Genomic DNA, 24,167 nt, shown 5'->3' with positions numbered 1-24,167 from the left:
GCCAGCGATCGCTATACAGGTGGGGGTGAACACCACAGCGCCATCTGTGGTCAGGTACTCCAGTACTTCTTGTCAACACCACCTCAATTTTTCCTCTGTCGTGCCTCCGGCTAGACCTACATGGATACGCTGTTGATTCTGGAGTTATTGCTCACGATTTGGTGATGTATTTGCTCTAGAGTTTAGCCTTCGCTATTCAGGAAGCTTTATCATTAGCTTAGCAAGTTTTTGGAATTAATTTGATTTAATTTTTGATTTAATTTTGGTGACGAAGAGAGTATGAACTCTCTTTCACTTTTAATGGCCGACCCTTCCCTTAGACGGAAGTGTTGGTGTCGAAGAGAGTATAGACTCTTTCTTAATTTTGCTTAACAAAAGTTATAGATTTATTTTATATCTCTCCGCCTTTTATAGGCCTCTTCGATTAACTTCCTTTTATTATAAACTTATTAAAATTAATTTTTATATTTGTTTATATTCGACCTTTCCTAATAGTAGGCGGTCTTTTCTTGGAACCGAAGTTAATTAACATTGAGCCCGTCATTTTGTTTTTACCTGTTAACATATTATGCTATTTTAATGTTTTTGAAAGAATTTCTTTGATAGTCTCGTACTGTTTTCAAAGTTGAACTAACGTTTTGTTTTGTCTCTGCAGTTGTTGACGTTCAGAACGTTCAACTTGCGCTCTATCGTTATGATAGATAGAGAGTATTCACGGTGTCACGTTGCAGTAAGAGTAGAACGATTCTATCGTTTTGTTCATTCTTTCTTAGCTTAAATGGTTTTAATTCTAATAAAGGAACTTTTTATTTGGGAAATCTTTCAGTTTTTTTCCTTTAACAATAATATGTTTTAACGATATATATAATTGGGCTCATCTCTCAGGTTCTAAGTCAAGAGAGAGAGAGAGAGAGATAGAGACGGAGGGAGAGAGAGGAGGATAAACGTTTCGTTCAAGCGGGTAACGTTGTTATCGTTTTTGCTCTTCTCCCTAGTCTCTTTAGGGGAAGAAGGTAAACGTTTCTAGAGTTTTATTCTTGTTCTCAGGCTTTATGCGGTGAGAGATTTTAAACGTAGTTTATTTGATCTAGTGTTTAGTCTCTTTTCCAGCCACTGAATTATTTATCTTTCATTATGTTTTTCTGTTACATTGTAATACTGTTTTCGCAATTACTAACTTTTAATGAAGGATAGAATTGCGTGTTTCAGGTACAAACCACTTAAAGTTTCGAGTTCAGTGAAATAAGTGCAAACAGAAAATCAAAAGTGATAAAGTGATAAGCGCAAAGTGTTACAGTGTTGCATTCGAGGGTTCGTCTGTTCGTGCCAGTTGTTCGCCTAGTCTGGGACCTCTTACAAGCTCCCAAGCAGGGGAGAAGTAACGTCGAAGGACTTATGGGTTCATCAGGCCTTGATCGACGAACAGACGTTTCCCTCCGTGGTTTCGGGTGTAACCAACTCACGTAGCCGACGTGATCACCCCACCCACACAAAGACGAGAGAGCCCTTTTATTCCTCGTCTGCGGAAGAGGTTTCTCGCAGAAACCATGGACCAAATCTTGCAGCTTTTAAGTGCAAGTCGGTCCCTTCTGCGCAAGTCCAACTCCTAGGTGGTGCCATTAGCACTGGGTCAGTTCGGACTTGCTGCAGTACTACAACTGCACACCTCCCAGAGAGGCAAGGTGGTATCGCAACAGGCAGTAACTCCGTCTGTTGCCGCACCAGCTGTTTTAGACCCTCAGTCTCAACGGACAGTAGCTCCGTTTGTTGTTGTCTTTCTTAAACTCTAGTGGTCTATGCTGCAGACAATGCAGTCTCAGCTTGCGGTGTTGATGCAGGAGTTTCAGGCAGAGAAGGTTAGCACACCTCCTCCTGCGAGCGCTCCTCCACCTCTGCGCAGTCCACCCTGCCAGACGTATGATGTTGAGGCTCCTCCTGCCTCCATGCGTGAGCTGCCGCATTGGGAGTTGCCAGGTACCAGCGCTATGCAGCAACCTCCACTTTCCTTGAGGCAGGAGCCTCATGCTATGCGGCAACCGCCTCAACTCTTGAGGCAAGAGCCTCAACTCTTGAGGCAAGAACCTCAACTCTTGAGGCAAGAGCCTCAACTCTTGAGGCAAGAACCTCAACTCTTGAGGCAAGAGCCTCAACTCTTGAAGCAAGAACCTCAACTCTTGAGGCAAGAGCCTCAACTCTTGAGGCTAGAACCTCAACTCTTGAGGCAAGAACCTCAACTCTTGAGGCAAGAACCTCAACTCTTGAGGCAAGAGCCTCAACTCTTGAGGCAAGAACCTCAACTCTTGAGGCAAGAACCTCAACTCTTGAGGCAAGAGCCTCAACTCTTGAGGCAAGAACCTCAACTCTTGAGGCAAGAGCCTCAACTCTTGAGGCAAGAGCCTCTCTCTGCGCAGCCACCTCCTCAACCCTTGAGGCAGACGCAACTCTTGAGGCAGGAACCTCATGCTATGAGGCAGCCGCCTCAACGCATGCAGCAACCGCATTCTTCACAGCATGAGCCTCTCTCTGCGCAGCTACCTCCTCAACCCTTGAGGCAGACGCAACTCTTGAGGCAGGAACCTCACAGGAGCCTCATGCTATGCGGCATCCTCCTCAAACCATGAGGCAGGAGCCTCATGCTATGCGGCATCCTCCTCAACCCATGAGGCAGGAGCCTCATGCTATGCGGCAACCTCCTCTACCCATGAGGCACCCTCATGCTATGCGGCATCCTCCTCAACCCATGAGGCAGGAGCCTCATGCTATGCGGCATCCTCCTCAACCCATGAGGCAGGAGTCTCATGCTATGAGGAGCCTCATGCTATGCGGCATCCTCCTCAAACCATGAGGCAGGAGCCTCATGCTATGCGGCAACCGCCTCAACCCATGAGGCAGGAGCCTCATACTATGCGGCATCCTCCTCAACGCATGCGGCATGAGCCTCATCCCTTGCAGCATGAGCCTCATCCCATGCAGCATGAGCCTCATACCATGCAGCATGAGCCTCATCCCATGCAGCATGAGCCTCATCCCATGCAGCATAAGCCGCACGCCATGCAACATGCTCTGCTTACCTTACAGCATGCTCTACATACAGCATGCTCTGCATACAGCATGCTCTGCATACCTTACCGCATGCTCCTCAGTCACACATCTTTGGTTGTTGCCAACTCACTAGACTGTCAAGCAGTTTCATAACGTTGCCTTCTAGTCTGCTGCTTTTGCACCAGTGAAACCCTCACTGAGAGAACTTAGCTTTTCTCGGATATGGTTCCTGTAGATGAGAAAGTGCTATTCTCCCTCCTTCTGATATTCCCTTGAGGACTCTGTCATTTGGAGAGGAGACTTTAGCTGCTTAGCCTCCTATGGACTTTTATTTAAGCATAACATGCTTCCAGGGAGGGTAATGGTTCCACTTCAGTCGCTAACCCCGTCTGTTACCACACCTGCTCCCATAGACCTTGAGCTTTGTTGCAAGACATGCAGTCCAAGCTTAGTCCTTGTTAGAGGATTTTTTGTTTACGGAGTCAGTGTGTCACTGGGAAGACGTTCAACAACCAGCAGAAGTGACTTGTTGTGACACAGTGCGGCAACCTCAGCAACCCGATAAGGAGTTGTCTGTACGACCCAGACAGTCTAGACAGCTTCGGGTTGTCGCTGTACTTCCTCGCTTCCCCATGGTTGACAGTTCACAGACTGTGCAGCAGTACCATGATCTTGTGTCCGGCTCCGTCAGACGACTACCTTTTAAGAGCTCCCACAAGTCGTCACTGTCTGGAGATTCTCAGATGGACTATGGATCTGACCTAGGAACTGGGCCTCCTGGTCAATTTTGAGGAGTCCCAGCTCGTCCCATCCCAGACCATTGTCTACCTGGGTATGGATCTTCAGAGTCGAGCTTTTCGGGCTTTTCCGTCGGCCCCAAGGATCTACTAAGCCCTAGATTGCATCCAGAGCATGCTGAGTAGGAACCGATGCTCAGTCAGGTAGTGGATGAGTCTAACAGGGACACTTTCATCGCTGGCCCTGTTCATCGAGTTAGGGAGACGCCACCTCCGCCCCCTTCAGTATCATCTAGCGGCTCACTGGATAAAGGACATGACGCTAGAGACGATCTCAGTTCCTGTTTCCGAAGAGAGGAGGTCTACTCTCACGTGGTGAAAGAACAGCTTTCTTCTCAAGGAAGTCTACCTTTGGCTGTTCAGAAACCCGACCGCCGTCTCTTCTCTGACGCATCAGACACGGGCTGGGGTGCGACTTTGGACGGACAGGAATGCTCGGGAACATGGAATCAGGAGCTAAGGACACTTCACATCTATTGCAAGGAGCTGTTGGCGGTTCATCTGGCCTTGATAAACTTCAAGTCCCTCTAGCTTAACAAGGTGGTGGAGGTGGACTCTGACAACACCACAGCCTTGGCTTACATCTCCAAGCAGGGAGGGACTCATTCGTGGAAGTTGTTCTAGATCGCAAGGGACCTCCTCATCTGGTTAAAAGATCGAAAGCTCACGCTGGTAACGAGGTTCATTCAGGGCGATATGAATGTCATGGCAGATCGCCTTAGCCGGAAGGGTCAGGTCATCCCCACAGAGTGGACCCTTCACAAGAATGTTTGCAGCAGACTTTGGGCCCTGTGGGGTCAGCCAACCATAGATCTGTTCGCTACCTCGATAACCTAGAGACTCCCGTTGTATTGTTCTCCGATTCCAGACCCAGCAGCAGTTCACGTGGATGCTTTTCTGCTGGATTGGTCCCATCTCGACCTGTATGCATTCCCGCCGTTCAAGATTGTCAACAGGGTACTTCAGAAGTTCGCCTCTCGCAAAGGGACACGGCTGACGTTGGTTGGCTCCGCTCTGGCCCGCGAGAGAATGGTTCATAGAGGTACTGCAATGGCTGGTCGACATTCCCAGGACTCTTCCTCTAGGAGTGGACCTTCTACGTCTACCTCACGTAAAGAAGGTACATCCAAACCTCCACGCTCTTCGTCTGACTGCCTTCAGACTTTCGAAAGACTCTCAAGAGCTAGGGGCTTTTCGAAGGAGGCAGCCAGAGCGATTGCCAGAGCAAGGAGGACATCCACTATGAGTCTATCAGTCTAAAGGGGAAGTCTTCCGAAGCTGGTACAAGGCCAATGCAGTTTCCTCATCCAGTACCACTGTAACCCAGATTGCTGACTTCCTGTTACATCTAAGGTACGTAAGATCCCTTTCAGCTCCTACGATTAAGGGTTACAGAAGTATGTTGGCAGCGGTTTTCCGCCACAGAGGCTTAGATCTTTCCACCAACAAAGATCTACAGGACCTCCTTAGGTCTTTTGAGACCTCAAAGGAACGTCGGTTGTCCACTCCAGGCTGGAATCTAGACGTGGTCCTAAGGTTCCTTATGTCATCAAGATTTGAACCTCTCCAATCAGCCTCTTTTAAGGACCTCACATTAAAAACTCTTTTCCTCGTGTGCTTGACAACAGCTAAAAGAGTAAGTGAGATCCACGCCTTCAGCAGGAACATAGTTTTCACATCTGAAACGGCTACATGTTCCTTGCAGCTCGGTTTTTTGCTAAAACGAGCTTCCTTCACGTCCTTGGCCTAAGTCGTTCGAGATCCCAAGCCTATCCAACTTGGTGGGGGACGAACTGGAGAGAGTACTCTGCCCAGTTAGAGCTCTTAGGTACTATCTAAAAAGGTCATAACCTTTACGAGGAAAATCAGAAGCCTTATGGTGTGCTTTCAAGAAGCCTTCTCTTCCAAGGTCTAAGAACTCAGTTTCTTACCTATTCAGGCTCCTGATTAGGGAAGCACATTCTCATCTGAAGGAAGAAGACCTTGCTTTGCTGAAGGTAAGGACACATGAAGTGAGAGCTGTGGCTACTTCAGTGGCCCTCAAACAGAACCGTTCTCTGCAGAGTGTTATGGATGCAACCTATTGGAGAAGCAAGTCAGTGTTCGCATCATTCTATCTCAAAGATGTCCAGTCTCTTTACGAGAACTGCTACACCCTGGGACCATTCGTAGCAACGAATGCAGTAGTAGGCGGGGGCTCAGCCACTACATTCCCATAATCCCATAACCTTTTTAACCTTTCTCTTGAATACTTTTTATGGGTTGTACGGTCGGCTAAGAAGCCTTCCACATCCTTGTTGATTTAGCGGGTGGTCAATTCTTTCTTGAGAAGCGCCGAGGTTAAAGGTTGTGATGAGGTCCTTTAGTATGGGTTGCAGCCCTTTATACTTCAGCACCTAAGAGTCGTTCAGCATCCTAAGAGGACCGCTACGCTCAGTAAGGAAGACGTACTTAATAAAGGCAGAGTAATGGTTCAAGTCGTCTTCCTTACCAGGTACTTATTTATTTTATGTTATTTTTGAATAACTAATAAAATAAAATACGGGATACTTAGCTTCTTTGTTAACATTTATGCTGGTCTCCACCCACCACCCTGGGTGTGAATCAGCTACATGATTATCGGGTAAGATTAATATTGAAAAATGTTATTTTCATTAGTAAAATAAATTTTTGAATATACTTACCCGATAATCATGATTTAATTGACCCACCCTTCCTCCCCATAGAGAACCAGTGGACCGAGGAAAAAATTGAGGTGGTGTTGACAAGAAGTACTGGAGTACCTGACCACAGATGGCGCTGTGGTGTTCACCCCCACCTGTATAGCGATCGCTGGCGTATCCCGACCGTAGATTTCTGTCGGCAACAGAGTTGACAGCTACATGATTATCGGGTAAGTATATTCAAAAATTTATTTTACTAATGAAAATAACATATTACAAATACAGTAAGGGGTTAGTATGAAAAAATTACTTAGTCTTATATGAGTACTGAATTGTACACTTGATTGAGTAAAAACTGTTGAAAGTATTACTGTAGTTGATTAGCATACCACATTTAAAGAGAATGAGAGGAAACCATAATGGATTAAAGTGTGAATGACTTCCAGAAGAATAAAGTCATGATTATTCGCAATTATTAAATTCTAAACAAATTATAATTCTTGATGCAAGTATCTGTTTCAAAGCTGGAAGCAGCAACCCAGATAAAAAATAAGGGATTCATGCACATTAAATGTAAAATATTCATAAGCTCTATTTAATTTGAATAAATTTCTGCCTTCATCTGTTTCATAATTTAAGAGCATAAGATTAGTTTACAAAATTCAAGGAAGTTAGGTGGTGAATGGAAATCTATGCTGTGCAGCACTTATAAATGACAATATTAATAATGTTTTTATTTCTAACAGTTGAATAACCCAGACAAGAGAGTTGAAATCATCAAGAATTATGTGAAGACCAATTTCCCATCAACACCCTTATTGGATTATGCCTTGCAAGTGGAGAAGATTACTACAAGCAAAAAGCCAAATTTGATTCTTAATGTTGATGGTGTAATTGGTGTGGCCTTTGTAGACCTTTTAAGGCACTCAGGATCTTTCACTCCGTAAGTAATAGGAGCTTTTTGTTTGATATAATTGTCATAATGATTATTTTAGCCAGCATTATTGTTTTTAGCTTATTCCCATTGTGTGATTAAACACAAAATGAGTTTTCTTCACTCTTCTTTATTTTTTTTCTGAACTACAATCCACTTCTTTTAAAGTTTACTGGCCAATTCTTTCCATAGCTATTGCTTTTCTGAGCAACTGTTCCTTAATCCTTTTTTCATTCGTCTAAACCATCTAGATATTTGAAACCTATCTATCTTACAACCTCTGGACACTGCGTATCTGCCGTTTCCTCATTTATAGTATGATCTGCCCACCATACCATGGTCATGAGTGTTTGAAGTAATTGTCATAATGATTATTTTAGTCAGCATTATTGTTTTGAGTCTTTAAGAATATAATACTGCAAATGAGAAGGTATACACATAAAGTTGTTGGAAAGAAAACTATGAACTAGTAAATGATACATTTATTTAAAAAATCACTACGTTACACTGAATATAACACATCTAAAAGTGTAAAATCATCAATGAAACCATGAATGTATATAGACGTGGTCTTAGATTGGGCAGTGGAGTAACAAACTTTTTGCAACTGCTCAACCTTCCCCACTACATGCATTTTCCATACCTTGCTGCTTTTCACAAAAAAAAGAAACAAAAAATGAGTTTAAAGTAAAATCAGGGACAACACTGAACTACGATATACAGAAACACAATGTTACGTTATATAATACTGTTTTTGCACACAATTCTCCTTCCAATTCCAAATGATAGGAATGTAAATACATCCCCATGGCAAATATCCTGAAAATAAATACTTTTGTAAGTAAATGGGTATAGCAATCTGTTACATAACTACATTTAAGTAAATAACTACAGCAGTCTTCCCTAAACTAATCTCAAAAGCAGTAAATCTTTAATTAAGGGAATATTCTTATGCTTAGACATTACCAGCTTCCCTAAAACCTTAGCCTATTCTTGCAATTTACTTGATTTAATACTCCCGTGTACCTTACGGGACTGAATTGCTAGATATAGTTCCAAAATATTGTATGATTTTTCTAATTAATTCTTCATTCTAAAGAAATTATTGTATTAAACTAGAATACAAAGGCTACCCTACTAAACTTCTCTGAAGGTTTATCTAGATAAGCTAACTATTTAACATTTTATTGGTATTGAAAAAATTGTTTGAGTTACAGGTAGGGTTCATATAACTATTCAGCCTTATGGTGGATAGAAAGAAAGAGGAAAAAGTAAAATCATAAAATTTGCCCTGTAGTTGTTTTGAGGAAAGGATGCCGGATGAAATTCTGAATGTAATAGAAAGTGTATCTAGAGGTCTTCTGGTTTATAAAATATACATAACTAAGATATTTTTGATGTCCAAGAGGTATTAGAATAGCAAATGGGTAAAGGAAGAAGTAAAAATTTTTATTGTGATAGATGGGCAGGTCTTGGAATTACAGCCTTTCTGTTACCTTGGGGAACTGGCTGAACTGGTAATGGGAAGCAGGAGCTGAGAGGATAGTAAGATAAAGGGTAGCTGCACTATTGATGAAATGTAGAGAGAAAGAGAGAGAGAGTGAGAGAGAGCTTGCCTGCTGGGGAATAAAAATATCCCATTAGTAAAGAAAGCAAAAACTTATAATTGGTTCATAAAATGTGTGGGATTATAGGGGGGTGTAAAACAGATCCTGGCAAGGAAAATAGAGATGATCTTTTAATGGTGTGGCTGTAGAAATCCAACTTTCATGGCCATGGTATGGTGGGCAGATCATACTATAAATGAGGAAATGGCAGATGCATAGTGTCCAGAGGCTGTAAGATAGATAGTTTACAAATATCTAGATGGTTTGGATGAATGAAAAAAGGATCAAGGAACTGTTGGTCAGAAAAGCAATAGATATGGAGAGAATTGCCCAGTAATCTTTAAAAAAGTGTATTGTGGTTCAGAGAAAAATAATATAGAAGAGTGAAGAAAACTCCTTTTGTGTTTAATCCCAAAATGGGAATAAGCTAATGTAAAATCCTCCAATATGAATTTTTAAATTGCTCTGAGCTCTGAGTAACTGGACATATTTTCCCCTAGGATTCTTAGGTACCTTCAATTACTTGAAATTTGCACTTCTTCAGTACCTCCAAGGCTTCTTCCATAACAGGGTCATTACTTTACACAAACTAAACAACCCCAGTGTATTCCAAGCCCCTGGGTAACTAATTATATTTTCCCTATCACAATGTATTGAAGTCTGGTGCCTGACAGCAAAAGCAAAGCTTATTGAATATACTTTTGTGAATTTACATTACAAGTGAACACAAAATTACTACATAATGATTAAAAGAGGAATTGATTATAGTAGATTTTTCAATATTAAACTTACCCGATAATCATGTAGCTGTCAACTCCGTTGCCCGACAGAATTCTACGGAAGGGATACGCCAGCGATCGCTATACAAGAGGGGGGTGTACTCACAAGCGCCACCTGTGGCCAGGTACTGCAGTACTTCTTGTTGACACCACTTCAATTTTTCCTCTGTCGTGCTCCGGCAAGACGTTCATGGATACGCTTATAATTTTGGAGTCTTGTTCACGGTTTTTGGTGAAGTATTGCTCTAAGATTTCAGCTTTCGCTATTCAGGAAGTTTTATTATTAGCTTAGCTAACTTTTGGAATTAATTTGATTAATTATGGTGACGAAGAGAGTATGAACTCTCTTTCACCTTTAAATGGCCGACCCTTCCCTTAGACGGAAGTGTTGGTGTCTAAGAGAGTATAGACTCTCTTTCTTAATTTTGCTTAACAAAAGTTATAGATTTATTTTATATCTCTCCGCCTTTTATAGGCCTCTTCGATTAACTTCCTTTTATTATAAACTTATTAAAATTAATTTTTATATTTGTTTATATTCGACCTTTCCTAATAGTAGGCGGTCTTTTCTTGGTACCGAAGTTAATTAACATTGAGCCCGTCATTTCGGTTTTACCTGTTAACATATTATGCTATTTTAATGTTTTTGAAAGAATTTCTTTGATAGTCTCGTACTGTTTTCAAAGTTGAACTAACGTTTTGTTTTGTCTCTGCAGTTGTTGACGTTCAGAACGTTCAACTTGCGCTCTATCGTTACGATAGAGAGAGAATTTTCACGGTGTCACGTTGCAGTAAGAGTAACCGTGTCTAGCGTTTGGTTCATTCTTTCTTAACTTAATGGTTTTAATTCTAATAAAGGAACTTTTCATTTTGGGAAATATTTCAGTTTTTTCCTTTAACAATAATATGTTTTAACGATATATATGATTGGGCTCTTCTCTCAGGTTCTAAGTCAAGAGAGAGAGAGAGAGAGAGAGAGAGATAGAGACGGAGGGAGAAAGAGGAGGATAAACGTTTCGTTCAAGCGAGTAACGTTGTTATCGTTTTTGCTCTTCTCCCTAGTCTCTTTAGGGGAAGAAGGTAAACGTTTCTAGAGTTTTTTCTTGTTCTCAAGCTTTATGCGGTGAGAGATTTTAAACGTAGTTTATTTGATCTAGTGTTTAGTCTCTTTCCAGCCACTGAATTATTTATCTTTCATTAGATTTTTCTGTTACATTGTAATTCTGTTTTCGCAATTACTAACTTTTGAGAAAGGATAGAATTGCGTGTTTCAGGTACAAACCACTTAAAGTTTCGAGTTCAGTGGAATAAGTGCAAACAGAAAATCAAAAGTGATAAGTGATTAGCGCAAAGTGTGTCAGTGTTGTGCGTGAGGGTACTTCTGTGCGTGCCAGTCGTCCTCCCAGTCCGGGACCTCTTGCAAGCTCCCAAGCCCAGGGGAGAAGCAATGTCGAAGGGCAAAAGGGTTCGGCAGGCCTTGATCGGCGCACAGAAGTATCCTCGGTTGTTGCGGGCGTGTCTTACAGAGACCGTCACTCCCACCCGCAGACGATTGAGCCCTTATTTTGCTCGTCTGCAGAAGAAATTTCGGGGAGAAAACGCTGGTCTCAGGTCTCAAGACCTCTTAAACGTAAGGTCCAGACCTATGCCAGACGTATGAAGTTAGAGTTCAACAACCCGGATGCAGTCATTGGGTTAGCTCTGACTCTCCTCAGTCATCAGGTGACTGCACACCTCCTAAGAGAGGTAAGGCGATGCCTCAACAGACCTCATCTTCTATTAAGGCTTTGCCTCAACAGACCTTATCGTCTGTTGATCCCAAGACGACTTTGCTGCAGTCCATGCAGTCGCAGCTTGCGGTCTTAATGCGTGAGTTTCAGGCTGAGAAGGTTACACCTCCTCCTGCGAACGCTCCGCCTCTCCGCAGTCCAGTCTGCCAGGCGTACGAAGTTGAGGTTCCTCAGGCTACCTTACCGCGTTCTGAGTTGCCAGTTACCAGCGGTGTGCAGCAACCTCCGCCTCCTCCTGCGAGAGCTCCGCCTCACCGCAGTCCAGTCTGCCAGGCGTACGAAGTTGAGGTTCCTCAGGCTACCTTACCGCGTTCTGAGTTGCCAGTTACCAGCTTTGTGCAGCAACCTTAACCTTCCTTAAGGCAACCTCAGCAATGGGAGCAGGAGTCTTATGCCTTACTTCCTCCGCTTCCGCTTGCGGTTCCACCAGCGAGGCAACAATCTCTTGAGGTACGACAACCTCTTCCATCAATGAGGCAGCCACCTCAGCACTCGCTGCAGCGACCTAAACCCTCCTCAAGGCAAGAGTCTCAACTCCTTAGGCTAGCACCTCAGGAACCTCAACTCGCGAGACAAGAACTGCGTTCTGCGCAGCCGCTACCTCAACTCTCGCAGCTCACACCTCAGGAACCTTAACTCGTTCCTCAGGAACCTGCTACTGCGCATCCGCAACCCTTACAGCAAGCGCAACTCTTGAGGCAGCAACCTCATGCTATGAGTCAGCCACCTCAACGCATGCATCTGCCATTTTTTCCTCAACTTGAGCTTCTTCCCATTCAACTTGGGAATAACAAATGACAATAATAACACCTCATTACTTTCATAACTTGCATTTGTAATCATATACATAATGGAGGTTATTTGTATTACTTATATAAAAATATATATGTATTCCTTGCAATATATCTTTAACAAATCGCAAAATATGGCAAAAATATCTTCTAAACAAATGAATCATGAGTTATGAATGTAAGGTAATATTATGTTGATATTAAACCCCATGCAAGCATGCATGAAGTAATGCAGTGTTGCCAACAGGGCGAGTTTCCCTTTCCTGAGGTGAAGTAGATTATAGTACATTTAGTGTAGCTTAATTCTACGATTATCATGCCGGCTATCAAATTCATCAACAAACAGTCTAAATCAATTCCCTCGGCACGTGCACTTTCAATGGACGGTAATACGATATTACTCACTCTAGCACTGGTCATGGAATTTCTGAGAAATGTTACACGCCATGCAACACGCTCTGCTTACCTTACAGCATGCTCTACATACAGCATGCTCTGCATACAGCATGCTCTGCATACAGCATGCTCTGCATACAGCATGCTCTGCATACAACATGCTCTGCATACCTTACCGCATGCTTCTCAGTCACACATCTTTGGTTGTTGCCAACTCACTAGACTGTCAAGCAGTTTCATAACGTTGCCTTCTAGTCTGCTGCTTTTGCACCAGTGAAACCCTCACTGAGAGAACTTAGCTTTTCTCGGTTATGGTCCCTGTAGATGAGAAAGTGCTTTTCTCCCTCCTTCTGATATTCCCTTGAGGACTCTGTCATTTGGAGAGGAGCCTTTAGCTGCGTAGCCTCCTATGGACTTTTATTTAAGCATAACATGCTCCCAGGGTAGGTAATGGTTCCACTTCAGTCGCTAACCCCGTCTGTTACCACACCTGCTCCCATAGACCTTGAGCTGTGTTGCAAGACATGCAGTCCAAGCTTAGTCCTTGTTAGAGGATTTTTTTGTTTACGGAGTCAGTGTGTCACTGGGAAGACGTTCAACAACCAGCAGAAGTGACTTGTTGTGACGCAGTGCGGCAACCTCAGCAACCCGATAAGGAGTTGTCTGTACGACCCAGACAGTCTAGACAGCTTCGGGTTGTCACTGTACTTCCTCGCTTCCCCATGGTTGACAGTTCACAGACTGTGCAGCAGTACCATGATCTTGTGTCCGGCTCCGTCAGACGACTGGCTTTTAAGAGCTCCCACAAGTCGTCGCTGTCTGGAGATTCTCAGATGGACTATGGATCTGACCAATGAACTGGGCCTCCTGGTCAATTTTGAGGAGTCTCAGCTCGTCCCATCCCAAACCATTGTCTCCCTGGGTATGGATCTTCAGAGTCGAGCTTTTCGGGCTTTTCCGTCGGCCCCAAGGATCTTCCAAGCCCTAGAATGCATCCAGAGCATGCTGAGAAGGAACCGATGCTCAGTCAGGTAGTGGATGAGTCTAACAGGGACACTTTCATCGCTGGCCCTGTTCATCGTGTTAGGGAGACTCCACCTCCCCCCCCTTCAGTATCATCTAGCTGCTCACTGGATAAAGGACATGACGCTAGAGACGGTCTCAGTTCCTGTTTCCGAAGAGAGGAGGTCTTCTCTCGCGTGGTGTAAGAACAGCTTTCTTCTCAAGGAAGTCTATCTTTGGCTGTTCAGAAACCCGACCGCCTTCTCCTCTCGGACGCATCAGACACGGGCTGGGGTGCGACTTTGGACGGACAGGAATGCTCGGGAACATGGAATCAGGAACAAAGGACACTTCACATCAATTGCAAGGAGTTGTTGGCGGTTCTTCTGGCCTTGATAAACTTCAAGTCCCTCCAGCTTAACAAAGTGGTGGAGGTGGACTCTGACAACACCACAGCCCTGGCTTACATCTTCAAGCAGGGAGGGACTCTTTCGTGAAGTTGTTCTAGATCGCAAGGGACCTCCTCATCTGGTCTAAAGATCGAAAGCTCACGCTGGTAACGAGGTTCATTCAGGGCGGTATGAATGTCATGGCAGATCACCTCAGCCGGAAGGGTCAGGTCATCCCCACAGAGTGGACCCTTCACAAGAATGTTTGCAGCAGACTTTGGGCCCTGTGGGGTCAGCCAACCATAGATCTGTTCGCTACCTCGATAACCTAGAGACTCCTGTTGTATTGTTCTCCGATTCCAGACCCAGCAGCAGTTCACGTGGAAGCTTTTCTGCTGGATTGGTTCCATCTCGACCTGTATGCATTCCCGCCGTTCAAGATTGTCAACAGGGTACTTCAGAAGTTCTCCTCTCGCAAAGGGACACGGCTGACGTTGGTTGGCTCCGCTCTGGCCCGCGAGAGAATGGTTCTTAGAGGTACTGCAATGGCTGGTCGACATTCCCAGGACTCCTCCTCTAGGAGTGAACCTTCTACGTCTACCTCACGTAAAGAAGGTACACCCAAACCTCCACGCTCTTCGTCTGACTGCCTTCAGACTTTCGAAAGACTCTCAAGAGCTAGGGGCTTTTCGAAGGAGGCAGCCAGAGCGATTGCCAAAGCAAGGAGAACATCCACTCTCAGAATCTATCAGTCTCAAGGGGAAGTCTTCCGTAGCTGGTACAAGACCAATGCAGTTTCCTCAACCAGTACCACTGTAACCCAGATTGCTGACTTCCTGTTATATCTAAGGAAAGTAAGATCCCTTTCAGCTCCTACGATCAAGGGTTACAGAAGTATGTTGGCAGCGGTTTTCCGCCACAGAGGCTTGGATCTTTCCACCAACAAAGATCTACAGGACCTCCCTAGGTCTTTTGAGACCTCAAAGGAACGTCGGTTGTCCACTCCAGGCTGGAATCTAGACGTGGTCCTAAGGTTCCTTATGTCATCAAGATTTGAACCTCTCCAATCAGCCTCTTTTAAGGACCTCACATTAAAAACTCTTTTCCTCGTGTGCTTGACAACAGCTAAAAGAGTAAGTGAGATCCACACCTTCAGCAGGATCATTGTTTTCACATCTGAAACGGCTACATGTTCCTTGCAGCTCGGTTTTTGCTAAACGAGCTTCCTTCACGTCCTTGGCCTAAGTCGTTCGAGATCCCAAGCCTGTCCAACTTGGTGGGGAATGAACTGGAGAGAGTACTTTGCCCAGTTAGAGCTCTTAGGTACTATCTAAAAAGGTCTTAACCTTTACGAGGACAATCAGAAGCCTTATGGTGTGCTATCAAGAAACCTTCTTTTCCAAGTTCTAAGAACTCAGTTTCTTACTATTCAGGCTTCTGATTAGAGAAGCACATTCTCATCTGAAGGAAGAAGACCTTGCTTTGCTGAAGGTAAGGACACATGAAGTGAGAGCTGTGGCTACTTCAGTGGCCTTCAAACAGAGCCATTCTCTGCAGAATGTTATGGATGCAACCTATTGGAGAAGCAAGTCAGTGTTCGCATCATTCTATCTCAAAGATGTCCAGTCTCTTTACGAGTACTGCTACACCCTGGGACCATTCGTAGCAACGAATGCAGTAGTAGGCGAGGGCTCAGCCACTACATTCCCATAATCCCATAACCTTTTAACCTTTCTCTTGAATACTTTTTATGGGTTGTACGGTCGGCTAAGAAGCCTTCCACATCCTTGTTGATTTGGCGGGTGGTCAATTCTTTCTTGAGAAGCGCCGAGGTTAAAGGTTGTGATGAGGTCCTTTAGTATGGGTTGCAGCCCTTGATACTTCAGCACCTTAGAGTTGTTCAGCCTCCTAAGAGGAACGCTGCGCTCAGTAAGGAAGACGAACTTATTTAAGGTAGAGTAATGGCTCAAGTCGACTTCCTTACCAGGTACTTGTAATTTCATTGTTATTTTGAATAACTGATAATATGAAATACGGGATACTTAGCTTCTTGATATACATGTACACTGGTTTTCACCCACCTCCCTGGGTGTGAATCAGCTACATGATTATCGGGTAAGTTTAATATTGAAAAATGTTATTTTCATTAGTAAAATAAATTTTTGAATATACTTACCCGATAATCATGATTTAATTGACCCACCCTTCCTCCCCATAGAACCAGTGGACCGAGGAAAAATTGAAGTGGTGGCAACAAGAAGTACTGCAGTACCTGGCCACAGGTGGCGCTTGTGAGTACACCCCCCTCTTGTATAGCGATCGCTGGCGTATCCCTTCCGTAGAATTCTGTCGGGCAACGGAGTTGACAGCTACATGATTATCGGGTAAGTATATTCAAAAATTTATTTTACTAATGAAAATAACATATTTCTAGATAAAGTACAAAACTTCATTTACTATTAAGATAGCTGACAGCTTAATATAAAGCCCCAGCACTTTTAAAATCAATGGCAAATCTACAAAGTTTTAAGCAAATTTAGAAGTCATAGTAGCAGGTACTGTACTGTACATTAAAAGGGGAAAATTATTAGAAATCTTGGTATGCCAAATTTCTTATTCCTATTAAATTAAATTGAATTGAATTAAATTAGAATATTTATTTATGGTCCGTATTAGTTATCCTGAATATTTACTCATTTTTTTTACGTTATCCTGGAAATTGCTTTGTAGGATTCCATTTCATTGTAATCCTATTAATTTTTTTCTCTATATATCCATAATTATGTTACTTGACAAACAAACACTTTTCTATAATGTACACTATATACTTCAATACAACAGTACATTTCTTGCAATATTAGTTTACGTATACTGTACTGTACTATCCAGTTCAGTCATACTAATTTTGAATTTCTTATTCAAGAGTACTGAACATAGTATGTGATTGTCAATAAATACTTTACAGGGAGGAGGCTGAAGAGTATATCAATATTGGCACTATAAATGGTCTCTTCGTTCTTGGTCGATCAATGGGCTTCATTGGTAAGTATAAAAAATTTATCCTAATATTTGTTATGATTCTATATATTTATAAAGTTTTTGTAAAGTATTTGAATTTCATAAATCTGTCACTCACATTTTACAATGTTTTCCTTTTAATTCCACATTGTATTGTGAATCACCACATTATATTGTTAATCAAGTTATTTACAATAAAGTGATTTTGATGAAGGAAACATCCATTTTTGGGGAGGTAATGTGTGGTCTACAAGGACTTTCCTGTAAAAGGCTACAATAGGGAATCCAGTACAACATGATATACCAAAGAACTATTGTCTTCCCTGCTCTAGTGCTAATGTGTCAATGAGTAAAGCACGGACTTAGTGTGAAAAAGGGAGATCCTCAACTCAGGTGCTATTGATCTTGACACAGCACCTCCAATACTGAAATCATCTGGCTATCGATGTTACATTCTCACTGAGAACCATCACTACTACTGGAAACAATGCTATTTGTACACTAACTTGCAGCCAGGTACCATCTTCCATTTCCGAGTGAGAATCAATTGTCACTCCACTGCACAAGACTAGGGATAAGGGAGGGTCCTGGAGACCCCACAGCACCTCACAAAAATAGGTTTTTCTTTCATCAAAACCACTTTTTAAGGTAAATGTGCTGTGCGGTCTTCAGGGACTAATACCAGAGCAGTAACTGAGTAGACTTGTGTACCATGAAGTACAACCATCAACAACCAAGAAAACAACATAGTCATATGGGTATAGGTGTGAAGAAAAACTAACAAGTCGGACACTCGTCACATAAGGGAAAACTCTGGAGAAAAGCTAGATGCATGTCATTATGCTTTTATTGAAGGGCCTCGATGATGTAGCCCTTCTATCCAGTTTCCCTTTGTAGGAATCACGAACAATCCAAGTACCACAAATGCATGTCATACCATATGTATTTGTTTCAGGAAGTGTCTTATAAATACCCTATGCCCAGACCAACCCATGAAGCTCTTGAGTTTCATGGATGGAGAGAGGAACAGCTTTCTCAATAAGGCAGGTCATTCGAATACAGATAGCCCCTGTTGAAAGGGACTTATTAGTTTGGGTATTTTAAAGCAGATATAATTGCATGGTAGACACCAGGCAGAGTTTACCATCTCATTATCCTAAATTTGTAACATAAAGAGGATCCCACTTCTGTAGAGGCTTTTTGTTTTGGCTAAAAACAGAAGAGACGGAGTCAGGATTAGAAGACTACCAGGAATGATGATAAACTACTGATTCCTTTGAAAAGCTGCAAGCTCACTGACTCTTGCTCCTGAGACAAACTATGAGAAAATAGTTTTCTGTAATTTTTTAAAAGAAATGGAGAAGTATCTAAATTTACCAAAATCTTAAGCACTCTATCCAGAAACCAAGACACTGAAGGGAGTGGTGGAGATGGTTGTTATAGGGAAAAAGACTGTGATCTTCTTGTGAAATATTTCCACTTCTAAATCCACTCAAAAAGCTCGCTTGAGAGGTTCTGTCAATGCCGATTTGCATGACAAAATTGTTGATGGCTTAAGTTTCTTTATGAAAGAGGTGAACCAGAAAGGAAGCCAAGAAGTCCCGGGTTATCTGGTTATCAGGAAGGCTATCCATGCCTTCCACATTGACTAGCATTGTCTATTGGAAGATGACCTCTTACAGCTGATAAAACATGTCATGTTGTGAACTGAGAATATATGAGAGAGAAAATCCAAGCATAAAGGTTATTGGTAATAGAGGAGGAAGAGAAGGTAATTCTACTCCCTACTTTCTGAGACGTGTGCTGACTGAAGAGGGTGTAACTTGGGTTTCAAAAGCTTGAGCAGTTGATACCACAGGCAGTTCTACCAATGTGGAGCTTCTAGTACAGCTGTCTGTGAAAAGACCTGAAGGATATTTGAAGCCTTTGAAATCAAACTCATTAGAGGAAACAGATAAATCGATGACTATCTGTTCTAGTCCAGATTCAAAGCATCTCTTGTCACTACCTGAGAATCCACAGTCAGAGCTATGTATAGTGGAAGTCTGTGGTTCTATTTTGTTGCTAACAGATCTATTTGAAAATCCAGAATAGTCTGCTCTGGAATTTTAAGAACCTACCTTTTTGTATGACTCCTTTTTTTCAACATTTTGGTTACAATGGAATCAAGTTCCAGGTTTCTGATCTGATAGAAGTAGTGTCATGGAGGTGGTTTTGAAATCCACAACCAACTCAGACCTTTATGAGACTATATAAGTTCTGTCCTCATCGAAAAAAGTCCAGCTTTCTTGAAATTGATGGAGATGACCCCAACCTGAGGACTTTCATTGATGAGGCCCTCTCCCTCTACGAGACTGACCAGCCCCTTATTTCCCCTTGTGTTCCTCCAGATACCCTTTTCCTCGGAAAAAAATCCCCATGGACCTAGGATTTGGGACTGCCTGAGCAGGATGACTTCATTGCCTACTTAGGTGTAGGATGAGGATTGGGATGATTGTATTGTATGGGGCTGGTCTCTTTCCTGATAGCTTTTGGCACTGATATGGTACCTACTACAGACTGAAGCTTTGTGAAAGAAGGGCTTCTTATTTTTTAGGTAGGGCCAAAAAACTTTCCTCTATTTTTCTGGAAGTGAAGTAACCACTGCCTCTGCATTAGCTTTAGCTTGTTTACATAGAGGGCCACTATATAAAAACTCCTCTACCTCGACCTTCTTCAGATCTCAAATTAATTTTGACAAAGTTCTGTAAAGGTTTATAGAGTAATTTTGTTGCTGCCGCGAGGGTAGACTCGGATCCCCCCTGCAGATCCCACTTCCAAAGAGGACATGACTGGCACTACTGTAGTTGTTACACTTTACATTAAGTAGAATATGACTGATATATTATTACATTATACCTTTTTTAATTTATGAAAGGTAAACCAAATTGCACAAAAACTACCTAGTGAATTGGAAGTGAAAATCAATGATCTAAGCTTTATAATCAAACACTGTAAAATAAAAGCAATAAAATTATCATGCATTAGTAACAGCCAAGCAAACTGTCTAAAGCCAGGGGTAGCACCAAAAAGGAGACCTTCTAGCAAAGACTGAAATCTCCTATGAGAGCTACTAAAGTAAAATTGGCTCCTCTTCAGGGTCTAAATTGTTCTTCAACCCAAAATCTACAACTTGAAAAAGGGCCTTGTCCACCACGACAACTCTCCCAAAACCCCTCACTGCTGAATCTAATGCTGTTGGGCAGATAAGATCCCTGAGTTCCTTACTTGATACTAACCGCCATTGAGCTGCCACTACTAAAACTCTTTTCAAAGAAAAATTTCTGAATAAATTGAGAGATTTAGCTCTAGTTCTAATCATTATTATTATTATTATTTTTATTATTATTATTATCATTAATTATTAATAGCTAAGCTACAACCCTATTTGGAAAAGCAGAATACTATAACGCCAAGGGCGCCAACATTGAAAAATAGCCCAATGAGGAAAGGAACTAAATAAACTACAAGAGAAGTAATGAACAAATTAGAATGAAATATTTCAAGAATAGTAACATCAAAATAAACCTTTCATATATAAACTATAAAAACTTCCCCCCCCCCAAAAAAAAGAGAAAGAGAATTAAAGTAGAATAGTGTACCCGAGTGTACCCTCAAGCAAGAAAGACTAACCAAAGAGAGTGGGAGACCATAGTACAGAGGCTATGTTACTAGAGAACAATGGTTTGATTTTGGAGTGTCCCTCTAGAAGAGCTGCTCACCATAGCTAAAGAGTAGCTTCTACCTATCAAGAGGAAAGTAGCCACTGAACAATTACTCTGCATTAGTTAACCCCTTGAGTGAAGAAGAATTTTTTGGTAATCTCAGTGTTGTAAGCTGTATGAAGGCAGAGAAGCATGTGGATAGAATAGGCCAGATTATTCGTTGTATGTATAGGCAAAGGTCAATGAGCCGTAACGAGAGAGAGGGATCCAATGTATTACTGTCTGCCCAGTCAAAGGACCCAATAACTCTAGTGGTAGTATCTCAATGGGTGGCTGGTGCCCTGGCCAATGTACTACCTACTGTATATAAAATTAATGAATTTGTGCACTGCATTCTTCTTTGCATTTATCACTCATGGACATTTTATATACTTAGTGAAGACTTGCCAGGCAAATTTGTATCCTTTTTTGTCTGATTTTTATATCCTTTCTTTAATTAATATTCTTTTTACTTCACAGGCCATTACTTGGATCAGAAGCGCCTCAAACAAGGTCTCTATCGTCACCCCTGGGATGACATTTCCTATGTTATGCCTGAGCATTATTCAACCTAGAAGTATTGCACCTTTTATCATAACAGAGCCATCATGTATCAATAGATATGATTGTTGTACTGTATAGTCGTTATATGTGCCACAAGAAATGGTGTATGAAAAAATATCCTGTAGGTAAAGTCAGTACAGTATAGCAATTAATTCATTTATTATCAGTTTTATGTCACTTGTTTTATTTCTATTTTTTGTTTTAGATTAAGGATGTTTAGCACAAACAAGTTTTAAATGTACATTTTCATTAGTTTCACATGGGAAAGGTAGTGTATCCTGTTTTATATTTCAGTGATGCCTTCTACATCTTGGCTCTCTGTTAGGTTATTTACTTTCAGTTAAAGAGTAACTAATTTTAATTTTGATTTCATAGTCACCTTTTTATTCTATAATCTATTTTGTAATTATAGGTTATCCAAAACCAATTTTTAGCACGGTATAGTAGCATACTTCATAATTTTGAAGAGTATTTTAAGCTGGGCTTGAAAATTAGAGTGAACTGTGAATTGCTGTGAGATTGGTGTATGGGCAAACTCTGAGGTGTAGACAATATCAATATAGTCTGTGATGCAAAGTTAATTCAATATGTTAGATAGTTGAAGTTAGTCAAAGCTGAATAGTAAACTGTATTTTTGTGGCAAACCTATTTTCATCCTTGCAGGATAATTAGCTATATTTTTGTGGTGCAGTGTTTTAAGGGTATCATGAAAATTGTCATCCAAATATGCATTATTTTCTCATAAATACCAGGTTTTTGGGACAGCACAAATGGTTGTCCTTGATGTAAACTTCTCGCTGCCTTACTTGTATTTTACACCATAAAGTATTATCTGGTATTTTCAGTTGCCCTGACAGCATTTGAAACAGATGCTTAGGATGTTCCTGGTAAATTTATTGTACCTTGCTGTATGCATTGTGAGCGCACAGTAAAAGGCAGGTCTCCACCAACTTCATGATATTGTGAAGACAAAATTTGATCTTATCCTACTTGGGTTTGTGGGTGTAAGTGTAATGCACTTATTAGTTAGATATTTGCACTCAGTCCCTCCAGTCAGTGCTTTAGGAAAATTTCAATATCAGTATGTTTATCAAAGCTAGTCATCGAATATCAAGTGTACTGTATTATGGTTTACCTGGAAAGTAGCTTAATTTCTGTAGTGATTATGAACACAAATACTCATTAGGTGACTTCCTCATTTCAAGAGTTGTTAAAACAAGATAAGCTCGCATGGTACTGCTCATTTTAATCCATTTTTAATACATTCCATAATCAGTTAAACTATAACGGTTGTGTAAAAATTTGCTGGTTACACACATTGTTTTTTTGAAAGAGACAATTATTTGTCCTAGTTATCCTAATTTTCATACTTGTATTTGTATATGTGTGACAGTTCAAGTGGAAATAAAGTGATTTAGTTTTTTAGGGATATTTTGTTTTATTTTACTTACCCTAAAGTGTTCCTTTAATGTATCTTTAACCCAACTGTTTTATCTATAAATTTAGAGTTAAGTAATATGTGCTTATGTTAAACCCATCTTCCAAAGATAGATATATGAAAAATGTTCCTCAATAGACAAACCCCTATACTTGTCAGTGACATTTAATGAATGAAATTAGCAAAAAGGGGCAACACTGGTATCTACTTTAATATTTCACAATGATTATGATAGTCTGTTATATTAGAAGGTTAGGTCCATGTTGATGAGTTGATTCTCAAAAGTGTTGAAGTCTATGCATAAACGCTGATGAGAAGGTTGTAGGACGGCCCATAGAATTAATGAATATACTATGAGATTTGCAGCACTGGTGTAAGACCCTTCAGCAGTCATGGCAGTATACAATAGTGCAGTAATGAAATTAGATTTATTTTCCCCAAAAAAGAATATTAATTGAAACCTCATGTCGAGCACGTAGTACTTAAATATAATAGTTATGCATAAAAGTCAACAAACTACAATTTCTTATATGGCAATCAAACCAACCAATTAAAAAACTTAGTTTACTGGTGTTAAAAGAAGGTAGTCAATCGGCAGAAACTAGACAAAGAAACACCCAGTAGAGTACTGGCTTTAGTAAACTTGAAAACATCAAAAATTTTATATGTTAAGTAATTTCACTACCTACCTACGAGTCACAGTTATCCTTTGAAGCAAGAGCTACTCAATAAATAAAAAAAAATAAAATCAGTAATTGTATTGCTGTATTTACCTGTTATTGCTTTCCCTTGAAAGGTAAAAGATGACAGGAAAAGTTTCTATTTAGTTTAAAACTCTTTGTTCCCAAATGTAAGAGGAGGAGACGTAAAAATTAAGTGAATATACTCGCATCTTACCTAGTTCAGTATTCTTAACCTCATTATTCTTAAATCACCAAAAACCAGTGATTAAAAATTGCTACACTACAGTATAACGGGATGGTGAGTAAATTTACCTGCATCTGGTAATTACAGTATTGAAATATTGTAATAATTAAGAAATTATATCAATGAAATTACCCAAGTTTCCTGTACTGAATACCACACTATCTTGCATGGAGGAGCAGTGGCAATCAGCATCAAGTTGAGATTGAATTATAATGACAACACATAGATAGAAACCAATTCCAATTATCACCTCTCTATGTTTGATAGAGAGAAATGCATTACAGCTG

General features: G+C 41.2%; 2 protein-coding genes across 4 annotated transcripts in view; one reads left to right on the top strand and one right to left on the bottom strand.

The window, feature by feature from the left end:
* Positions 1 to 22,944, top strand: part of LOC137632212 (ATP-citrate synthase-like) — a 94,311-nt gene extending 71,367 nt beyond the window's left edge. Inside the window, exons 19-21 of the mRNA XM_068364098.1 lie at positions 7,249 to 7,445; positions 17,156 to 17,232; positions 21,432 to 22,944. Of these exons, the coding sequence (XP_068220199.1) occupies positions 7,249 to 7,445; positions 17,156 to 17,232; positions 21,432 to 21,526 (369 nt within the window). The 3' untranslated portion in view covers positions 21,527 to 22,944. The remainder of the gene's footprint in view (positions 1 to 7,248; positions 7,446 to 17,155; positions 17,233 to 21,431) is intronic.
* Positions 1 to 24,167, bottom strand: part of LOC137632263 (ATP-citrate synthase-like) — a 369,682-nt gene that overhangs the window by 150,026 nt on the left and 195,489 nt on the right. The gene's annotated exons all lie outside the window — the stretch shown is intronic.

This window comes from Palaemon carinicauda, chromosome 41 (assembly GCF_036898095.1).
Source record: "Palaemon carinicauda isolate YSFRI2023 chromosome 41, ASM3689809v2, whole genome shotgun sequence".
NCBI lineage: Eukaryota > Metazoa > Arthropoda > Malacostraca > Decapoda > Palaemonidae > Palaemon > Palaemon carinicauda.
This window is presented reverse-complemented; position numbering and strand designations above follow the sequence as displayed.